Below are 21813 nucleotides of genomic sequence, written 5' to 3' on the forward strand. Positions count from 1 at the left end.
TTAACAATTGTTTAAAATATCAAGTCTTCTGATGGGACTGTACAGTTAAAAGCATTCACTGTTTATCTTAGTACCTACGCGTTACTACCTGTACATCAACCAGCAGCTGAACGAAAGTATTATAGGCCGGTGAAAACGCTTGAAAGGGAACCAATAAAACGATACCGAAATACATGTGAGTTCAGAAGCAGTTAGCCAAGTTACGTTGCTTTGGATATGTTAGTTTTCATTTTTACATGTCAGTTTCATCGAACTACACCTTATTGCTCAATGTGCGACACACAAGCACACAAGGATAACAAATGGCTTATTGGGCTGATCGATCTATCATTCGATATATTCTTATATATCGTATCCTTGAAACTTGAATGAAAATTTAAAAAAAATATCAACGATACGTTGCAGCCATTCTGAAACAATTATATACCTTAGATTATCTTTACTGTTGGATTATGTACACGCAGACCAGTCATCAAATGTGCAGGTCAGACGACGAGAACTAAAGCATCACTTTTATCCAATACATTATAGTGTTTCGGCACTCCCTACGATTTGGAGCTAATCTTCCTAGGTACGTGTTTTTGCTAGGGGTAAGTATTACCAGGATTTGCATTCCTTGTTTTGCTGAATCTTTCGTCAATGATGAAGAAAATAATAAAGGAACAAAATTGATACACGACAAAAGCCCATTCATACCAATCAATTTTTATATTAAACGAGTCATAAAATTGTAAGTGAACGAACTTTTGATGAAAATCTTTGAAACAACGATTTTTTTTCCACATTATTGTTATGTTATTATTTAGCTAGCAATACCCTGAACGAAAATCAAGAAGAGATTCGAATTATCGCAATTAAATCCTATACAGGGCAGCCAGGAACATGCACAAGGCTTGTCTGTAAGATTTGAAGAAAAAAAACTAAGCAAATACCCTATAAGCATATGCGTATTGTCCAGCAGTGTTTTCTGCTGCAAATTTGAAACATCATATCTAGATATAGATTTTCTGAATTACATAAAAAAGTAACACAAAAAAAGATTACTTATCAGCTGCTTTCTATGCCTGAAGATGTATAAAGAGCGGATAGGAAAATTTAAACGTTCGAAAATAATGCATGACAGGAATATCAGTTTCTAATATGCTACGGACGTTCAGGCGAGATGGTGAGAATGGTTAGGAGGCATGGGGAGCGGATGAAAATTATGCATTTTCTGTTTTAGTATAGCCCGTCGAATATTTTGAATGCATCGCGCCGCTAGCGGCAACTTGGCCATTAGTAACAATGTTAACTGCATCGTTAGTGTCCTGTATAGGATGATTATCTAAATTATTTGTGAGCGCACCGTGTCTCGTTGGCGATTTGCGAGATCGGGAAGGTTCTTTTCCGTGGAACGATGCTGCCGTCGATAGGAGGTGGTGCCCTGATGGAAAATGCGAAACTACTGAAGGCGCTTGTGTAGCAGCGAAAGGCTGCGTTGGTGGTGGGGGTGGCGGCGGTGGAGGTGGGCAAGGTGAGGCCGACAATGGCGGCTGCTGATGAGCGCCACTGGCGTGTGGATGGTGTGGAAGTAGATGATGCAGCTGTTGATATGGCGAATTATTAATCATGTTGATGCTGCTTACTGAGGCTGTCGTGACAGAGCTTGGCACGGACGACCAGGTACCGTCGTACTTGGACTTGACGAACAACGGCTGGTCGACCGATCGACCATTATCGCCAAAATTGAGTTTATTATCCTTATTGTAGCCTATTTTGTTGTACTTCGCCGTTCGTTTAATCGTGCCAAAAAGCGGCGTATGAGGGACACTGCTGCTGCCACTACCACCCATTGCACTGCTTCCTACAGGCATACCGCTCATCACGTCCATCGCCATCGTGGATGATGCTGCCATCGGTTGGCCCGCCGGAAGTAGGCTACAGTGGCTGCCAGTGTTGAGATTACTTACCGTAGAGCCACCGTACGATGATCCCATGCCACCGTAGCTAGCCGCGGGGCCCGACGGCGAGCATTGATTCAAATTGTTCAACATGTCGGCCATCCGATTTTCGATGATGTTCATTTTCTGGCTTTTCATGCTTCCTCCGCCACCGATCGGGCGACCGTTGGCATCTCTCTCGCGCTTGTCGTGCACTCCAATTTGCTGCTGATGCGGATGAGACAGGGTGTGCTGAGAGTGCAGCTGCTGTGGTCCGTGGAGACCGTACTGGGATGATGCCGATACCGATGCCGCTACTCCCGCTGCTGGCTGCAGTTGCTGCTGATGTTGTTGATTTATGAAATTATTGTAGTGACATCCACTGCCTGTGGCTGCCGAGGGTGCCGAGTAGACATTTTTGCCGTCGAATTGATTTTGAGCGAACAGTTGCGTAGACCGTCCGACCAGCGTGGTCGACGCGTAGGCCCCGTAGTTGTCGTAGCAAGGCTCTGTTTGTCCCAGATCATTTTTGAATGATGAACAACCGGCCACTTCCGCGTAGTCAGGCATATTCAACGGGGACAGCCTGCGTGTGCAGTTGCAATTAATTATAAGGAAAGACAGAAAAACAGACATAAAGAGCAAAGAGATAACCAATAAATAGGATCATTACGCGTGTACTGCGGTGTTTGTATCGGAAATAAATATATATATATATATATATATATATATATATATAAATATAATTTTTAATAGCATATCGCCGTAGATATTGCAAGACAGATGGCAAAATTGAGAAATTCACATAATTTGACCCATGCCAGTAAAGTTTTCATACTTCAACTATGATTGTTGGTTTCATAACAAAACGCGATAAGCGTTTATTTTTCTGTGGAATGGATGCTGTACAACTAGCCAATGAACATTACCTCATTCAGTGAGGTTCGATTGTCACATAAAACAGGAAATGTATTGTAAATACATGCTTCAAAGAAGCATAACAATCGTTTCAATCGAGAATTCTGATGCATAATTTAACGAATATACACAAATGTAACATTTTTTTTTAAATATTTCAACAATCTTTTCCAAGCAGTCAAAATCAATTAACAATTATTTTTGAAACTCGTTGCGTAATACTATAACCTTGTCTTTGATTGATTAATCATACAGTAGAGTTACTTTCCATTGCAGAAGATCATCATAGCTCTTATCCAGCATGAATAAGAAGCACGTAAAACTAACTCACCCTAACATCACTTATCACTTATCTTAGTTGATAGAAAAAATACTGAATAGATGAATCGATTTTCATTGAACTAAATGCAATCGAAACTATAAAAGGAAAGCTTATGCTGTTCGGTTAGGAATAAAACATGTCCTAAGAAATTCACTTAGGTTCAACTAATTTGATCAATTTTTGCTTCTGAGTTTTGAAACCAATTTTGAACCATCTTAAATTAATTACCAGTCGGATTCAGAGAATTTGCTTTAACGTAGCTAATTAACCAATAGTAAATAGTTTGCTGGAGATCTGAAAGAGCTATTCAAACAATCCACAGGAAAAGTTTTCACCTGCGACAGCAGCAATAATTTCATCAACCACATGAACGAAAAGTCTCTTCGCTAGCTTGTTTATGTGAAGATTCTGGTTAACAAATTTTGTGTGCTTCATTCGCAACGTTCAACTTCTACATATCTGTGCTAGGTGTCGAGTTTGGGAACGTATTGTAAGACATAGGCATATTTACCGCGACAGTGACGATACCACGGAACGTCGGTTGAGGGTAGCCCTTGCCAACACTCTCATTTGTGGGAAAAGTTTCTTCGAAAGCTGTCCCAGCAACTTTGGGTGTGAAACGCAAACCTCCAAAAATTTACGAACTCCATTACTGGAACAAACGTTTGAAGTGATCCCCATTATCCTAGAGCTGATGCTGGATGGGAAGGAAATTAGTGAGCCCATCTGATCCTTTTATGATACTGAAGTTTTATTTGTTTTCACTTTGCTTCCATTGCGGGCTATCGTGCTAGTAGGTACGACAGGCAAAAGGAACAAACCGTTGAGGATGTGTCGTATGTTGTTTGCTCTTTTGTCCTGTTGATTGTTTGAAAACTATTTCAAAACTTCCTACCAGCAGTTTCCCCATAACCTATATGTTTCCCTACGGTTTCGTTAAAGAATCATGCTTGATTAATGTATACAACATTAAACATAATCAAGACAAAGTTTTAAAGATCTCTTTTATAGCCTGGAATTTTATTCAACCGGTGTGTGATCTTCTGTAAGTGCTGCTAATGATGAATACGAAAGCGATTCTTAAGTACTCAATTTGAAAAAAATCAAGAATAGTTGTTCAATCATTTCATGAGGTAGAACTGTTTATCAAAGTATTAAATATAATATCAGTTTATCAAATAATAATCAAACTTTTCAAACTATTGGAATTATCCAAGTAATAAAATTAATGTTCTCACCTTTCGTAATCTGGTAGAGGAAGCGTTGGAGCTGCAGTCACCTGTGCATAATCAGTGATAGCTTCTTTAGTCACATCAGAGGCTTGTCGCCAGACACCACCTCCTGGATCAATCCAAACGCCATTCGGATTTAAAGGAAGTGTGGGGAATTTTCGAACAGTTCCGATTGCGTGATTACCTGTAATCGTGTAAATGTGTTAACAACTATTCCGTTATGTATGATAATTAGTACAAGTGATAATGCAACGGTGAATGATTTATCGTGCATCCTTTGCCGCGTATATAACTATCCATTCCGTGGTATCATGTAGTTCACCAGAATCGTTAGTTTCGTTTTGAAAAGTTTCATAACTTATTTTCAAAGGCCACGAGATTAAACAATCAAGCGCATGCAACGAAGGGATTCTATGGACGAAACGCAACATGCCATGGCGCTAAAAATGGATTCGTGACTTGGCATATAACTCGCGTCTTAGTGTCATGTCAAAAAAACTCATTTCCGTGTATGGGGCAGGAGTATCTAGCACAACTTGTCGACATATGCTACCGGCTTCGTAGCGAAACAGCGTCAGGGCGTTGTTCGCTTATTTGTTGACATGAATAAACGCAATAATGATGTAGTTTTTCGATACGAAGCTTTTCAAAAATAGATTTTTGATCTTGAAACCCTTGAATTTACTAATTCATATTCTAACCAACCACCAAACCTCACCCGTAAATTCGTACGCTTAACCAATCCCATTTATCAGTTTTCGTAATTAATGCAATAAATATTTTTAAGATCTGTGAAAGTGTTGATAAAACTGAACCGCTACTACAGCCATGAATCACTTACCGTGCATATTGTTCAATGAACTGTGCTTCATAAACTGTATTCGACGGAAGATAATAATAGCCCCGAACAGGAAAACGATGATAGCAATTATGGATCCGAGGAGGATAATAAACCACGTTTGCGTGAGAATATCATGAGAATAATCATGGTTGATTGGATATCTGTCATGGAAAGTGAAGCAAAATAGTGAGAGGTTAATTAAGATTCAAAATAATCCACAAAAGATGCACAAGCAATATATCCCTCCAACAGGCCACACCAAGAAAAGCTTCGAATACATCTGCTATAATGTACATCAAGACTCACCTAGTATACCCGTGATCAAGGCGTTTAGTGTGCGGATCCAGCCTTAAGATCGATGGAATGCTGTAAGGACCTACACCGATTCTAGTTGACGCAGCAATGCTGACAGAATAAGTTACACCAGCAGAAAGATTCGCGAGCAGTAACTTTGGCGCTTCGCCATCAACTGTCATGTTGGTGAGAACCTTCGAAATATTGTGCATGTCATAGCCTCGAATGATTATGTGATAATTTTTCAGTTTTCCTATGGAGAAATAATACAAATAAACGGAGGCGACGAACGTTAATCTCAATTGTAACACAATGATTTGTAGGCATTTTGTTACCATTGATTGTGCTATTAGGAGGAGGATCCCATTTAAGGTACACGGCAGAGGTGTTCAAAAGTACAGCTTCTAGATTTATTGGAGGTGTCAATGGAACTGCAAAAAAGAAACAACAATTCATAGCGTAAAAAAACTAATAGAACCGAAGATAGTCTCTTCGGGGGTTGATTTCTGTATTACCATCTTCCAAGGTGCAGGCTGATCTAGAATTCGATGGACGGCCTTGGATTGATTTGAAGAAGGGCACAAGGAAGAACTCGTACTCTGTGAACTTATCTAACCCGTTTATTGTGCAAGCAGAAGCACCACCACCGTGTAGCACTGTTAGAGTACGATACGTGCCGTTTGAGTTTATTTCACGCGAGTAGATGTAGAATCCCTCTACGTACTGCCCATTAATGATTTCCCAGACAAGCCGTACGCTGGTTGCATTCGTGGCGTTTGCCTCGAGCAGATTCACTACACGATCCGAAGAAAGAGTGGCTTGTGCCTCACTGAGATTGATGTTTTCACCGTGATTAAACTCTCTCCCAATCGTCACGGCATCAGACATGAGGCTGGGAATGCCGAGTCCTTGGTCATTTTCGGCCCGAACGATAAAAATGTAGCTTACGTTTGGTGACACAGGAGCGTAAGTGTAACTCGTGGACGATACCTTGAACGGAACCGTTGTCCATCCCTTCGCCATATCGCTCGAGAATACTTCTATCAAATAGCCGTTAATGTCAGAAGCACCAGACTTGATGCTCGGCAACCAGGAGATGGTGATGGAATTATTGGTAACACTATATACTTGTGGTTTCCCGGGCGCACTTGGGAATTCGGAGGGTTCTGGTGCACGATAAAAGTTAACATTTGGATTCGTTGGAGATTCCACGCGTAGATAGGCACTCCAGGTGGATTTTCCACTACGGCTACTAGCCACACAGGTGTAGAGCCCTTGGTCGAGGCTCTTCTCAAGTTCTCGTAACAGTAGCGTTCCATTTTCTGTAACATTGATTCGTTCCGATGGCACTACCGGATTACCGTCGAGGTACCACGAAATTATTGGATTGGGATTACCCACTGCCTTACAAGGCATGGCTGCTGCCGACTTGGCAGGAAGTGTTTGGTTCGTAGGGCCCAATATAATTATGGGAGGTGGTCTGTCGTCCTGTGAGGCGACCATCAGTCGGGCACGAACGCTTATAGAGCCCACAGCATTCACGGCATTGCAAACAACCACGAGATCGTTATCAGCTTTTGTCGTTTGCGGAATTGTCAAAACAGTTAGACTTTCCTGCGTGTATGTCGTTTCAAAACGATCGAACGACATTCCAGGAAAAATCAGCGTCCGGTTTCCTTCGATCGACCAAAATGTGGTTGGCTTTGGACGACCATCGGATTTACATTCAAAAGATACATCGTGAGGAATTTCCACTACCTGCGGCACCGGCCTTATGGAAAGGTGAGGAGGAGCTTATGAAGAAAAAAAAAACACACAGACACAGAAAATAACGATAAGCATGTGAGCCATCAATGCTCTTAAAAAGGCATAAAATAGCTCTTTTGATAACAAACAAAACCAAACTTGATTGATCACATTAAAAACTTACAGTACACTGTTAGTGTTCCTGTAGCTGATATGGCGCCAACAGCATTGTCCGCTTCGCAGCTGTACTCGCCCTCATCGTCTAGGATCACATTTTCCAACCGAAGGCTCCTATCTTCGAGAATGTGAACTCTATCTAATGGCATATTACCTCCCGATGCTGATCGACGCCATAGCACATCCGGCATAGGATCACCTCCGACGCGGCATTGAAACGTAACCGACGCACCTTCCACGACCGTTTGGTCATGCGGACCGCGAATCAAAAATGGTTTAACTGCAATGATTTAACAAATTAGTAGTAGAATTCTACGTTGTACTTTTTCTAGATATGCATAAATATTCTTACTGTGAACTTTAAGAAACGCTGTCGCTGATTCTCGTACGCCGACCAAGTTCTTTGCGATGCACTGGTACTGTCCCTCATCTGTTTGGCGTACATCTTGTATAGCTAAGTTACCACCGTCTACCACTCGTATGCGTTTTGACGCTTCAACATCTAGCTTTTGTCCATTTTTACGCCAGGAAAGTGTCGGCTCTGGAACACCCTTTGGAGGGCCACACTCCAGAAGTACTGTTTCACCCTGGGCCACCCTTGTATGTTGTGGCTCGAGTCTAAATTCTTCTCGAAGTACTATAAAACAAACAAATGGTAATCATAGCATGAGATCTCAAGCATTAAAAAACTATTTTGCTGTTCCAGTGCATTTTTCAATTTTACCATCAAAACGGCTTAAATAAATGCAAATAAATAAACGAATGACACGCCTAATACAAAACTGCACCTGCATTATAGAGAATTGCATTTTTGTCTACACTATTTCATCCTTTGCAAGTGTCTGGCATAAACTGGCAAATGGGACGATTAATGTTTGTGTTCCGTTCCTACTTTCTCCCCACCATATATCAACTATCGCTATATTTTTCTATTCCCGACAAGCGTCGAGGTACGAGTAAAAGCAAATAAAGTAACAGTTTCCCAATTCGGAAGCGTACACTTGCGTTAAAGGACTAGTCGCCAGTCTTGCTGGGAAGCCAAATGCTCCATCGCGTTACACAGCGCAACGGTCTGAACCGGATTGCTGGAGTGGGCAGACAAAAAGGCGAGCCCCGAACAAACTGTCGCAAAGGCGTGAAGCATAATGGGAAACTGACCAACAAACCTAGGCGTTGGATGGAAAACGTTTCATGAACAAAAACAGAAAAAAAAACAAAAACAACTACAAAACATTCGAAATCTGACCAACCTAGCGGTGTTTATGATCGTCTGCAATGCAAATGGAAATTTTATTTGCATTTTTGGTCCCATTCGTTATGTCCACTAGCCCGTTTGTGGAGTTTTTGTCTGTTTCAATCTAGTGATTTTTATTGTTGTGAGAAGCATTTTGAGCCGGGTTTGTTGGCCGATATGCTATGTGTGTATGTATTTTTCCGCTTTTCATTCTATTTATTCTGTTTGTATACTAATTTTGGCTGGTGTCAGGTTTTTTTTATCCAAAATAGTTTTTCCGAAGCTGTATACCTCTTGAAAAGAATGGAAAAGAACACCCTGAGAAATTTTATTTCCATTATTGCATTTATTTTTCAATTTGAGTTCGTTGTTTTGTTTACCTTAGGCCTGTCACGCAGAATTGTTTAATGTAGTTTTTGAATCTTTCCGTTTCTTTCGTGTAAGAGAGACGATAAATCAAATGATTATGCTAATAATCATTTGATATAATTAATCGTATGTTACGTCATTAATCGCATGTTTCGCCAAATTTGTATAATATATGGTTCAGTGCTCACTTGTACGAAGGAACAAGACATAAATGTTCATAACGAAATTATATTTATTGTACAGACATGAACTTGAAATATGTAATGATTTCATAGATTATTAATTGAATAATGTGTATGAAAATTTTGTCTGATTTCACCCGTTTGTCACGAATTATACCATATCATTAAAGTTTAGGGTTGTTTGTAGTGTAGTAGTGAGCATTTTAAAAGACTCAATAGAATCATGTGTATTTTTTTTTAAATTTGCATCATTACAAAATTATGAATTTTATTGACGCAATTTTATACATTACAATCGACACACGAGGTGTTTTGTTTAGTCGTTTTTACGCTTTCCTCCCTACATAATCCTTTTTTTAACATTTTTAGATTCTATCTGCTTATCATCAGAGCACTTAACGCATACTTCGCTATTTTACTTTCAAACTTTGCTGTGATCAACCCTCAACGAAAAAATCCTATTATCAACCGAACATGCTGTTTTCTTGAGACAAATTCAATTCTATCTCTCACTCCTATCATTTTTCAGATATTCTTCTAAACTTTCATTCCTTCCCTTCTTCACAAAATCCTTTTGTGGGTTTCTCTCTCGCTCTCTTGCTCTCTTTTCTATTTTTGTTTTTTTTTTCTCTCAAAAACTAACACATTTAGCTTATTATATTACCTTACTCTATCCTGTTTGTTATCAATCTTTAATTCTCTCGCCAGCAATTCGAGTTCTTTACAAATTCGCTTCGCTAGTTTTTTGCTTCTTAGACTTTCTATTTTTTCTACAACTTACTATTGACTGCCTAATAACTGAGAAAGATATTCAAAATGTCACCCCGAACGAATATATTTGTTAATTTGCAGCTGATGTTTTTTTTAAACAGAGTTTACCTTCTTTTTAGGAAGCCGAACCTTCTTTTTAGGGACTTGACAAATTAATTTTCTATTCCTAGAGTATTACTGCTTTTATTTTGTGTTACAAAATGAAACTCTAACGCCAAAATTAAAATAAGCATATGCGGCGAAATTTAAAATCTTGTATCATTTAAATTTTGAGTATTATTTTAAATTATTTGAGTATTATTTAAAGGGACGTGAATAAAAGCTTTCATTTGGCTCTCATTTGGGGAGTTGAAATTTTACAGCACTGCGTAAACAGCAACATGTAACATGTAACATTTTTAACATGTGTTTTGTATTATGTGTTGTTTTTAAAGTTTTTGTTTCAATTTCCTATGAAAGAGAGAAATTTTCCATTATCTCGATTGAGAGGATAACAATATAAACTGGATCCATCTAAATTAATGTTAATTTATGTTTATTATGTTTTACAATATTATGTTTATCAATATATACAACCATTTTACTAAAAATATTTACAATTTATGATAAAAAATAGTGTATTCAAAAGATACTTCAACGTAGAAAACTATCATTAAAACTATTTCAAAATTTTTGTTTGCTCAAATTTCAAATGTTTTTAAATTAATAGCAGCAATCAATAAACCATTTATCGTAAACAATTGTACACTTCAAAATGATTCAGTCGAAAAAAGTCTAAACTGAAGATTTCAAAGGTTTTTGTGATGATTTTTCTTCTAAATTCAAACACGTTTAACATGCTGGTAAAAATTTCGGTATGAATTTCATCTTTGCCTGACGACTCACAAGCCGAGAGGTTATCAAATTAGTTTGCCTCCAGCGATAGAACACGAACGGCTTGTTTACGGCGATAGAAGTTGAAACAAGCTTGTTGCTAGTTTTAATTAAATTTATTTCATCACCTCATCCATTGGAGAGAATGTATAATTTAGCGGAAGTGGTTTCCCGGTTCATCAGTTCCCGATCAAAGCCGATCTTTGCGTTTAGATAAGCCATATGTTAACATAACCCTGACTACTTGCTCCTATTGGTTATACACATTCCAGCAAACGAATGTGAGCCTGAAGCCACTGCTTCATCTATCATATGTGGTGTAGTTGAGGTTAGTGCTTTGATACAAGCCAGGTATGCCCAGAATGTGCAATGTGCTAATGGAAGGGAGAAATAAAAATCACAAACAGGCTTCAGTACAAGAGCTTGAGCCTGACTCGAATAGAAATGCAGCAGCCAGAATTCGTACAATCCAGTGTTCATTCAAGTACTGGTACAGGATTATCGAATATGTTCCATTGTGCGATAGCTAGAATATATAGAATATATATATATATATATATATATATATATATATATATATATATATATATATATATATATATATATATATATATATATATATATATATATATATATATATATATATATACATAGTGAAACCATAGTTCATGAACCTTCTTCTTCTACTTCTTCTCCAGCATTTTCGCCCAATATCATTATCTTTTTTGTAATGTCTAGAAGCAGTATTAATTTAATGGCATCTCAATTAAAATATAAAAGTGTGTTTTGATAACATAGAGAAAGGTGCAAAATTGAAATTGCCCTATACGATATTAGAAATAGAGGCATTGTGTATCCGAGGGAAAAGTAAAAGATACAATAGCAAACGTCATTGCTCACTTGGGAATTAATATTCCTTTCTGTCCTTGTTTCTTCCCTTTGCGGACGACCTACAGATCGTTCTCGACAAGCAGATCGTTTTAAGTAATTTATGTTCTACTTCTCAGCCCGCTCCATTCCCAGAAACCATCTTACTTAATACGACTTCTTATTCACGAGCAGGAAGCGTAACGGGCTCGAGAAAAAGGTGCAAAACAATTTAAAATAGGAAATGGAAAAATGAACCAACTCACCTGCTACTTGCAGAGTAGCGTTCCGACTCCGAGCGATTCCATTCTCGTTCCGAGCTTCGCACCAATATACACCAGCATCGCTCTCCCTGCGCGAGTTTACTACCTAAACGAAAGCAGAACAGTAAAAGTTGAGCACATAAAAATAGAAAATGTGGCATTAGGAATACAATTTCACAAAAAAAAAACATCTAACAAAAAACCTCCATCCTGCTGCTGAAAATGTAGTAGAGCTGCCAGGAATAAGATGATCGGTCTGAATAGCGGAACCAATTTACAAACAGCGTGGAAACTGTGAGTTCGTAGACATGTCGGATGAAAATCCAGTGAGAAAAGTATCAAAATCTGGCATGGGTTCCCAAGTGCATTGCAGCTTTCGTTCTTCACATTTTTTTAGCTCAAAGAAATCGTGGTTGTTCAATTATGTTGGAATGGTGAAGCCTTGTCTGGCTTAACAAAACAACCTCTTATAAGTGCAAAAGTTGGGCAAGAGTCAGCAACACTGCGATTCTGCCTGAATATTACCAGCAAGCAAAAGACGCTAGATGTAACACCACGGCTTTTCATTTCACGGCTTTGTGTGTCGTAGAGCAATATGTGCAACGAACGTTCCTAAACAAGGGAGTGGTAATTTACGGTGGACTTATAAATATCTTTAAATTAAAATTATTACGAGCAGGACCGTTAGTATGCTCAACGTAGCAGCGGATTAAGGGAAAGCATTTTAGAAGATTTCTAAGGAACTTCTAGCCATTTATCCCATTTCGCCCTCTTGTTGATGTTATCCATCTCATCTGCTCATTTCAAATGCCATTTTCTTCCACATTATCGGCATTAACATAAAACTTTTTCTTGGCGATACACAATGACTTAAGAAAGGAATCATTCGTTATTTTCAGAACCACTTTAGTGCTGAGTATGTTTGGTGCCCAAATATAACATTAGCATGTTCGTTAATCGTTTTAGCACAGTTTTATAGAAGTGTTTATTGTAAAATATTATGTAACTTTGGTTGTATAAGCTGTATAAAATAAAATGATTGCATTGCATTACATTAGCTACTTTATAGATTCATATTTACAAACCACATTGTCAACATTTTAGTTAACCGTGGTTTGCAAAAAAAAATGAAAATTTCGAAATATCTTGGACACGTTGTAGACACAAACAAACCTCAATCAGCAGGCGACATTCATGAATCAAATATAAAAGTCTTAAACACGCCGAGTAGCAAAACAATAATTAGCCTTATTTTTAAGTAGCCTTGCATCTGCGGCTAGCCGCAGTTGGTTGATTCTTTCATTCGCTCTAAAAATTCTCTTCTAAAAAGTTGTAGCACGGAAAGGAAGAAGCTCATCACATTTTATGACGGGACATGGAGACTAGCAGTTATCCCTAATCAGCAAGCTGTGGCTTTTTCCTGTGCCAGGAGATTGTTTCGTCAAATATTTATTCATCGTAAAGTTCATACCATATCCAGCAAGCAGGAGGCATTTTTTATCGTTCTAACTAATTTTAGGGATTCGTTGCGGCATCCTTTTGTCAGCAAAGCTCGTTTGTCAAACGCGGTTAAAGATATAACGGTTGCTACATTGTCTCTACATTGCCAGATCTGCACCGGGCTTTCACTATTAACAGGTAGCTATGAAACTCGGAAAAATGTGAGAAAAATGGAACCGTTTTGTAAACCTGGATGCATGGACTACGTACCATTTCATAAAAATTTCCACTGTGCGTACCCGTCATCGTCTAAATACGGCTGAGATGTGTGTGTTTAATTTTGCATTAAATTATTTCAATTTTAATACCTATAAATATTTGCGCAAATGAAGCCAAACGAACCCTTCGACTTGCGGCAACACTCTTAAGCTAACGTTCCTCCACATTCCCAAAAAGTTATCAAAGGAGTAAACTGGCATGGTTTCCACACTGACGAGTAAACCACGTTCACTTATATTTTGTAAACCAGTAGGGCTTAAAATATACTTCAATGATTTTACAGAATTGACCTAAAACATTCAGTATTTGAACATTTCGTTGAAACACGAAGGTGTTTCATTAGGGGAATTAATGTTCCAAAGGGAACGTGCTCGCATCATGCGCAGCTTGGGCAGCGGTAACAGTGCTGTACAGAGGACATTGCGGTACTTCTGGTGAAACAAAATGGTTGTTGGTTTTTCGGCAAATTTGCATTTTTAAAAGGGATTAAGAACGATATTTACCTTCAGAAAAAATAAACCACCAGCAGGCAATGCTATCCGATGGGATCCCTGGAGTATCTTCAATGGTGCGCCATCCTTGTACCACTGAATTGACGGCTGGGGTATCCCTTCCGCTTTGCAGTTAAGTGTGGCAGGTTCATGCCGTGGCACGGTAGTGTCTATGGGGTGCTCTATAATGCGAGGAATCTGAAGCGCTGTGAACGAGAGAATGGAAATGGCTTTCAACTTTCCACATACAAACAAAAACATCCCTAGCGTTGCTAGGTTTCTTTACTACACGCTGCTTGCTATTGACTTATTGTTGGCCGCGTGAGCTGCCATTGTTAATTATTTTACGAATGATAGCTTGCTGTGTTGTAAGCATTTGAAACACATGTTAGATTCCATTTAATTGCCTAAAAATATGTAATGAAATAGAAAAGTACCATTGACCGATCACAAATTGTTTTTACACAAATTAGAAAGTGTGTTCATATATTAAGTAACTGGAAAAATATTGAACTGTAACATTCGCGCAGTATAGAATGTACTCTATTTTCATCATCAATAATGTTCCAATTATTTAGCAATACCTAACAGTAATATTGTGTCAGCCATACTTGACTAATAAAAGATGGCATTCTATGAAAACTCTTACTAAGATCGATCACATACATCGATGAAAAAGTGTTTCCTAATAATTGTATCGTACACTAATGATGTCGTAGAAAGATTATCACTTATTGACATTTATTCTAGATTGCACCTGTGTTTGGAGGACCAGAATTTGTGCGTGTTCTATAGTAACGTTCACATGGCTAATACGTACAGAATTTCATAAATCCCTTCTTATTGTAAAGTTACTACCCTGGAATGCTTACGTGTCATTGTTTTTCAACCGGAGCACTCCTTTTCACATTTAAAAAAGTTCCCACACATGCATACATACCTTCCACTCCTACTTATAGACATATAATTATACTTACCCCTCTTATTATTTATTATTTCAAACCTGACAACCTAAGTAGTCCTAACTGTACATGTTCCGTGTCCAGAATTGAAGCAATTAATGCGTTGATTGTTGCTGTAGTTTTCAAAGAAACATAACCACTACCAATCAAACTATTGCATGTTCAATTTTTATGAAAAAAGCATGTGCCATTATAGCGTTGACATATGAGGAACGCCCTGCCAGTAAACAATTAGTCATCTGCCCCTCACCACAAGCAACCGTCTAAAACGGGGTAATAAGGATCGGGTGTATGTTTGCTGATGGCGTTTTTTGTTTAAAATTCAATTTGTCAAAACCCTAACACACATCACACTTGACTAGCAAGGTAAACATTCCAGAACTCTAATGAACGATTCCGTTCTACTATAAGGATAATTGTACTGTAAGAAATAAACTAAGTTAAGGTATTTGAAAGATTTAACGTTAGTTTGCAAAAATTTGAAGAAAATGTGTATCGTAAATGGGAATAAATTCAAGATATACATATAATTATAATTATATATATATATATATATATATATATATATATATATATATATATATATATATATATATATATATATGTGTGTGTAGATATATATATATATATATATATATATATATATATATATATATATATATATATATATATATATATGTGTAGATATATATATATATATATATATATATATATATATATATATATATATATATATATATATATATATATATATATATATATATATGTATGTATATATTTATATATATTTATATATGTATATATATATATATATATATATATATATATATATATATATATATAAATATATATATATATATATATATATATATATATATATATATATATATATATATATATATATATATATATATATATACATATATATATATAATCTGTATATTAGAATATTAGTCACATTACGAAACTAAAAATAGCTGCTTAGAACTTACAAACCATCCTGTCTCTTTTTCGAACTAGCCTACTTATTTCCAGTTTAAAAGAAAGAGTTTTTTTGTTCTTTCACAAGGGCGGCTGTTATACAAAAATATAGCCCATTACCATACATTTGTACAATAGCACCAATAACGTCTACTCGAAATGAAATTTTACACACATGCTTTTTTTCTTCCTTAATTTGCTGGGAGGTGAAGTTATTTATAAAGAGGCGAATTTTAAAAATAAATGTTTGCTTTCAATGAAAATAACATAAGATAGAGCATAACCATATTCTCTCAAAACAAAGAGTGGCTTAGCCATTTCCATAGCAAGGAGCTATATAGGGTCTCTTGTGCAGCCCCTTATAAAGAAGACCCAAACAATTGCTCAAAAATACAAATCCAATTTAAATGATATTTGTCTTATATTTTTCTACATAAAATGACTTTTTTCTCTATAGAATGTGTTGAGAAGTGAGCTTCCTTCCTGCGATAATCATAAATAAATATGAATTATGAATTAAATATGGAAATAATTCATTATTATTAGCTGTAAGAGATTGCGTTGAGTCAATTCCATTTTCCTTTCAAATATTTTACTCCATCTAACTTATTTAATACATTGCTAGCTTCAGCTGTTGTTCAAATCCTTTCGTTCGTGTAATTCTCCATATTCATACTTCATAGAGGATTGATTCTTTCTACATCTTTCTAGTTACTGAAAATGTTAAAGTCAAAAAAACTCGAAGATTTGTTATATTTAGTATCGGACGATTAGATCATATTTTATCGTAGCTCTACTTGCAACTGAGCCTTGAAGCGATTAGATGACGATCCATCCAATAAGTTATAGATCTTTGAGCGTTACAAAATGTGGTGGTAGGGAATATTAAGCTTTACGAGATTATTGCCGTTACGATTATACCCAAAAATCCATTGTTCTCAGCACAAAACTACATATCAAGCACTATTGATTCCGATCACTATTTGGCCATTGACACTATTTGTCCTAGCATAATAGCTAGTAAGAATAAAAACTAATATAACGATTAAGAATAGGAGATTGTAAATGAAATAAAAAAAATGTTGAAGCAAACAATATTTTGTTAGAGTTAGTGTGCAAAATATGCAGTGGATGGTGTTAAATGTTGCTAAAAATATTCAACAAAAACAACAGAATGTGTGTTATGTATACGAAAAATGCGCCAGTACAGTAAAGATTGCAGATAATTAATTTTTGGAATCATTGAAATTATTGTAATTATAATGTATGGAATCATTGTGATACATGGCATCGCTAATATTGCGTGTCTTCCAATGTTAGATAATAAGTATTCGATGAACTAATGAAATTAAGCAAGTATTTGCATATAATTTTTACATTGAAGGTAAAATGCAATTGAACTGTTACAACAACATTTTGCTTGTTTTTTTATACCAAAAATAACTTTTTGACAAAACGTGTAAGACCAGCCAGAGCTTCACACCAAACCCGATTTAGCTTAGGCACAAATGTTGTGTATGATTGAACTGGGTAAACCATTCTATAGCTGTACGACGAAGAAGACGCTAAGAAAGGAGAATTTTGATGCATGTAAAATATGGAAAATTGGTGGAAAATATGCAACACGTTCACCACGAAAACTTGAAATCCTAGCGATCCAAGCTATGACATTCTGTCAGAAACCTTGCAGCACAGCCACAGAGGGTTATGAATATTTCATGCGAAACAATTTGCATATATTTACACCAGCTAGCCCTTGCATCGATAGAATGCCATTTGCTACCGCACGCCAAGCAGTATGCTTCGTGGGAATTTTAGATAGCTTTTGTATGAGTTGATTGGAAATATGGAAAATCCAAAAGAAATATTGAAAATATGGCGCTGGACCACTTGGATGTAAATGAAACTTTACGAAACATTACGGGTATGAGATATATAAAACCTGGTATTAATATCATTACTGCTCTCTAAACAAAAAATTAGGAATTGTTCATTACTTGTTTTTAAGCATAATAAACCTGCCGACATCCCATGTAAATTGTAATGTGCATTGCATTGTGTCATAAATTGGCACACAATAAAACAATGATACTTGAATAATACCCAAATTAAAAAATTAATAATTTGAGTTAAAATAGAAACGAGCTCTTTCATAAATCATTCACACAACTGTAACACATTTAGAAATTTTTACCTCTTATGACAATAAGGTCATTTTAAATATCGTGGAACTTATGCATATTATCTTTTGAATCATAACAAATTTCTATTTTCTAAATACATTTACCGTACTTTACATCACTACTTCTAGTTGGATCTTTTATGGTTGGTGTGTTGTTTTATATCTACTTCATCTTATGATTGCACCATTTCGTTCACCAACGTATCATAATTCATCGTAAATAAAATACCACTATACGGTAATGAAAATATCAATACACAGCTCGTAGGATGTAAACCAACTTGATATTATCACATTATTATCTACCCGTGGAGTCATGATGAATATTTTCAATTAGGTGATCCTCATTTCGTCTTAGCTTTTTACAAAAAACAATCATGCAACTACTAATTGTGCTTGTAAACTGATGCTACGAACTCATTAGCAGAGTTTTTTGTGTATTTGGTCCAACACATAGATTATACACGTTCTAATTAGTCAAATAAAATTAACTTATTTAGCGGTGGTCATGTTGTAAGATATGTTCGACCATCGCTTCCTAAAAACAACGATTTCATATACTTCGAACTGGAACGTTTCGAAAACAATCAGTAAGGGAGAAAATGTGATATCCTTGTGCTCGGGCATACAATGGTGTATTAGTCATTGGTACCCGTTACACTGTCCTCAACACAAATGAAGAAAACATTTATGTCAATGTACTGGCTACGTGGTGCTTGTAACCAAAACCGAAATTATAATTCCAAGCACGAACCGTTGCTTTCTTTTGATCAGTCATCTACAGAGGGTTTCTTTTGACTGATGCTCAGTATATGAGTCTTTTCGTATATGTGCTATTTGTTTTCAGATTCTATCATTCTATAAAAGGTTTATTTACCATAAAGTTGTTAAAAGAAAACCCAGTAAGAATGATATTTTCATAATTGACAATATATGAAGTTTATGCAAAGCTGATATTTTTAATTTCCAACATTTCCTAAAATACAAGCTAATTAAACAGCTTGATAAGTAAATTTTTCTTACAGGAATATTAAATAATTGTGAAACACAAATAAAAAGTAAAGTAACAGATAACTAAAAAAAACTAAATGATAAATTGTACAATACCAAAGAGTGTGGATATATCTTTGTTTTCCTATATATTGTTAAAGTTGTTAGCTAATTATAATCATAGTCATGTAAACGATATATTTTCACAAAATAAATTTTATTGATAAAATCCTTACATATTTAGTAAATACATTCAAATATAAATTTGCATCGTTGATTGTTATAGGTTCTCTTTCAATAATGTTAGCGGTTAGAAGTTGCATTAATAATGACCTTTTGGTTTAAATCTAGGGCTTAAAACTTGTTAGTTGCAGTTAATAAAACAAGAAAACTACAGTAAGAGTCGTGCTATTTGCAAGTAACAATATAAAAATTTCCAAAAAATCATTTTAAACAATGTAAATTTTAACTCGACTTCACAGTAAGTTCGTCATACAATCACGAGGTACACGTTGGTTTTTGATTTTTTTTGTTGGAAGTCACTTTTAGCACAATAACTACGAATCTTAAAACTTTTTGGGTTAATGATAAAAATATAAAAACATTTAGCGAGTTACATTGCATTGATGCTACCAACATATGTTAAAATAAGGCAGCTTTATATTTGTCGCTCTTTTTTGGATAAGAGAATATGGATTACAGCTTCAACACTAAAGATACGTTATAACCAACGCATACTAAAATTTATTGAAGATACTAAAATGTTGAATGTTGAAGATTTACAAATATTAAAATAAAAAAAGAATTTTAAATCTACCCAAGAAACCTTTTTGGAATTAGAGTTTATGTCGTTTAACTGCATTGCAGGTGTAAATGTTCTAAACATGAGTACTCGAACGAAACAGCAGATGTTAAATTTGTTTTTGGTTCTACACGGTCATGTTGGAGCTTGTTCCCGGCTGCTGGTTACTGAACAACGTATGCCATTTCTGTAGGGAAAATCATCATTACAATCGTTTACAGGAGTACCAGACTGACTGACATGGTTGTTTTTCAAACGTAGCGTTCATCTCTTTTATCGTGTTTGTTACTTCATACCCATTAACCAGGAATCTGTACTGTATACACTTGGCAAAAGAAAAACATCCACTAAAATAACAGTGCCCAGAACAACCATAAAATTGAATTCAGTAAATTACATACTCGTACCGTATAAAATCCCCTCCGAGTCTGTGTTTTGGATACATAATATGCAAGAACAACATGCGATGCGTGTCCATTTTCCCAGATTGCACTAGGTTTTCTCTGTTGCGATATATTCCACATAGGGAACAGCACACTTGCACAGTACTTATGAAAGATGTCGTGAATGTACTGGATACAAAGCAGTTGTAAAATTTGTTTAAAATAAAAATTAAAATACAAAACACAACTACAATTGTGCAGTACGTCGACTATAAAATTCTCAAGTAGCTGTTTTCAAGCATGTTTTCTGTTGATAGTTATCAAATGCAAAAGTTCAATGAAAATAAAACAAAATCCTTCATTGAGAAATCTATGACTTTACGTGGATATACAAGAAATAATCATAACATTAAAATGTACAGTTTTGAATATTCATTGATAAATGTTGCTTTACATTTTTCAGCACATTGACTATAAACGCAAATGAACTTGTGTATCCGTATGAATGCAATGATAAAACAAATATGATAATGTTATTGTATAATTAACCAACACTCGTACTGACCTCAATTGAAGAAGCGATTTTTTGTGTAATGCAAGAACAACTGCTCATTTGTTCAATGTATTCACTGAACCAATGATAATCCCAAAATTGCAGTCCATCAAAGTTGAAATTTAAATAGCTTTGCATAAACATGCATATAATTTACATAGAACTAAAATTGAAGCCATTTAAAAATTTAAGCGCTGAAAAAGTCATAGAGTCTACTTCGTTAGGTGTAGCCTTTTCGTAAAAATGTTATGTGCAACATTATTAGCTTTGTTATGAATTCTTATTTATTTACTTTATCATTTGGTCTTGTTATATTAAAAATGCATGTTTTGAAATTTATATTTTGGTCTATTAGTTTAAATGCCTCAGCTTATCTTGAAATGGCAGTCAAGTAATTAATCTGGAAACTCCTGATCCTAAAATTCAATCGTGAGGCAGACATAGGTTAACCATTCATTCATTCGCACGAAAACAATGTCTTAAATACTCCATTTATGGCAATCATAAACCAGGTTTGCTATAAAATGTCATTCGTGCACACAGCAATATAACCATTACATCATCAAAAAGGTTGTCTCTTAAACAATAATTTCCATCCCCACATCTATTAAACTGCCAGCAAAATTGCCGCTGACGTTTAAGGCAACAAATTACGATAGAACTCTACGTATTCCTGTAAGATCTCCACGACAACAATAATAATAACAGAAAACCAATCAACCAAACAATCGTTAACATCCCC

The 21813-nt window shown here is 35.9% G+C and overlaps 1 protein-coding gene across 1 annotated transcript in view; it reads right to left on the reverse strand.

The window, feature by feature from the left end:
* Positions 1–1202: 1202 nt before the first annotated feature.
* LOC128724178 (protein sax-3) overlaps positions 1203–21813 on the reverse strand; it is a 30803-nt gene continuing 10192 nt past the window's right edge. The window contains exons 2-11 of the mRNA XM_053817942.1: positions 14231–14424; positions 12012–12114; positions 7802–8086; positions 7457–7729; positions 6042–7319; positions 5862–5957; positions 5539–5779; positions 5233–5393; positions 4398–4575; positions 1203–2505 (exon numbers count right to left, since the gene is read on the reverse strand). Coding sequence (XP_053673917.1) covers positions 1203–2505; positions 4398–4575; positions 5233–5393; positions 5539–5779; positions 5862–5957; positions 6042–7319; positions 7457–7729; positions 7802–8086; positions 12012–12114; positions 14231–14424 — 4112 coding nt within the window. The remainder of the gene's footprint in view (positions 2506–4397; positions 4576–5232; positions 5394–5538; positions 5780–5861; positions 5958–6041; positions 7320–7456; positions 7730–7801; positions 8087–12011; positions 12115–14230; positions 14425–21813) is intronic.

This window comes from Anopheles nili, chromosome 3, assembly GCF_943737925.1.
Source record: "Anopheles nili chromosome 3, idAnoNiliSN_F5_01, whole genome shotgun sequence".
In the NCBI taxonomy this organism is placed as follows: Eukaryota; Metazoa; Arthropoda; class Insecta; order Diptera; family Culicidae; genus Anopheles; species Anopheles nili.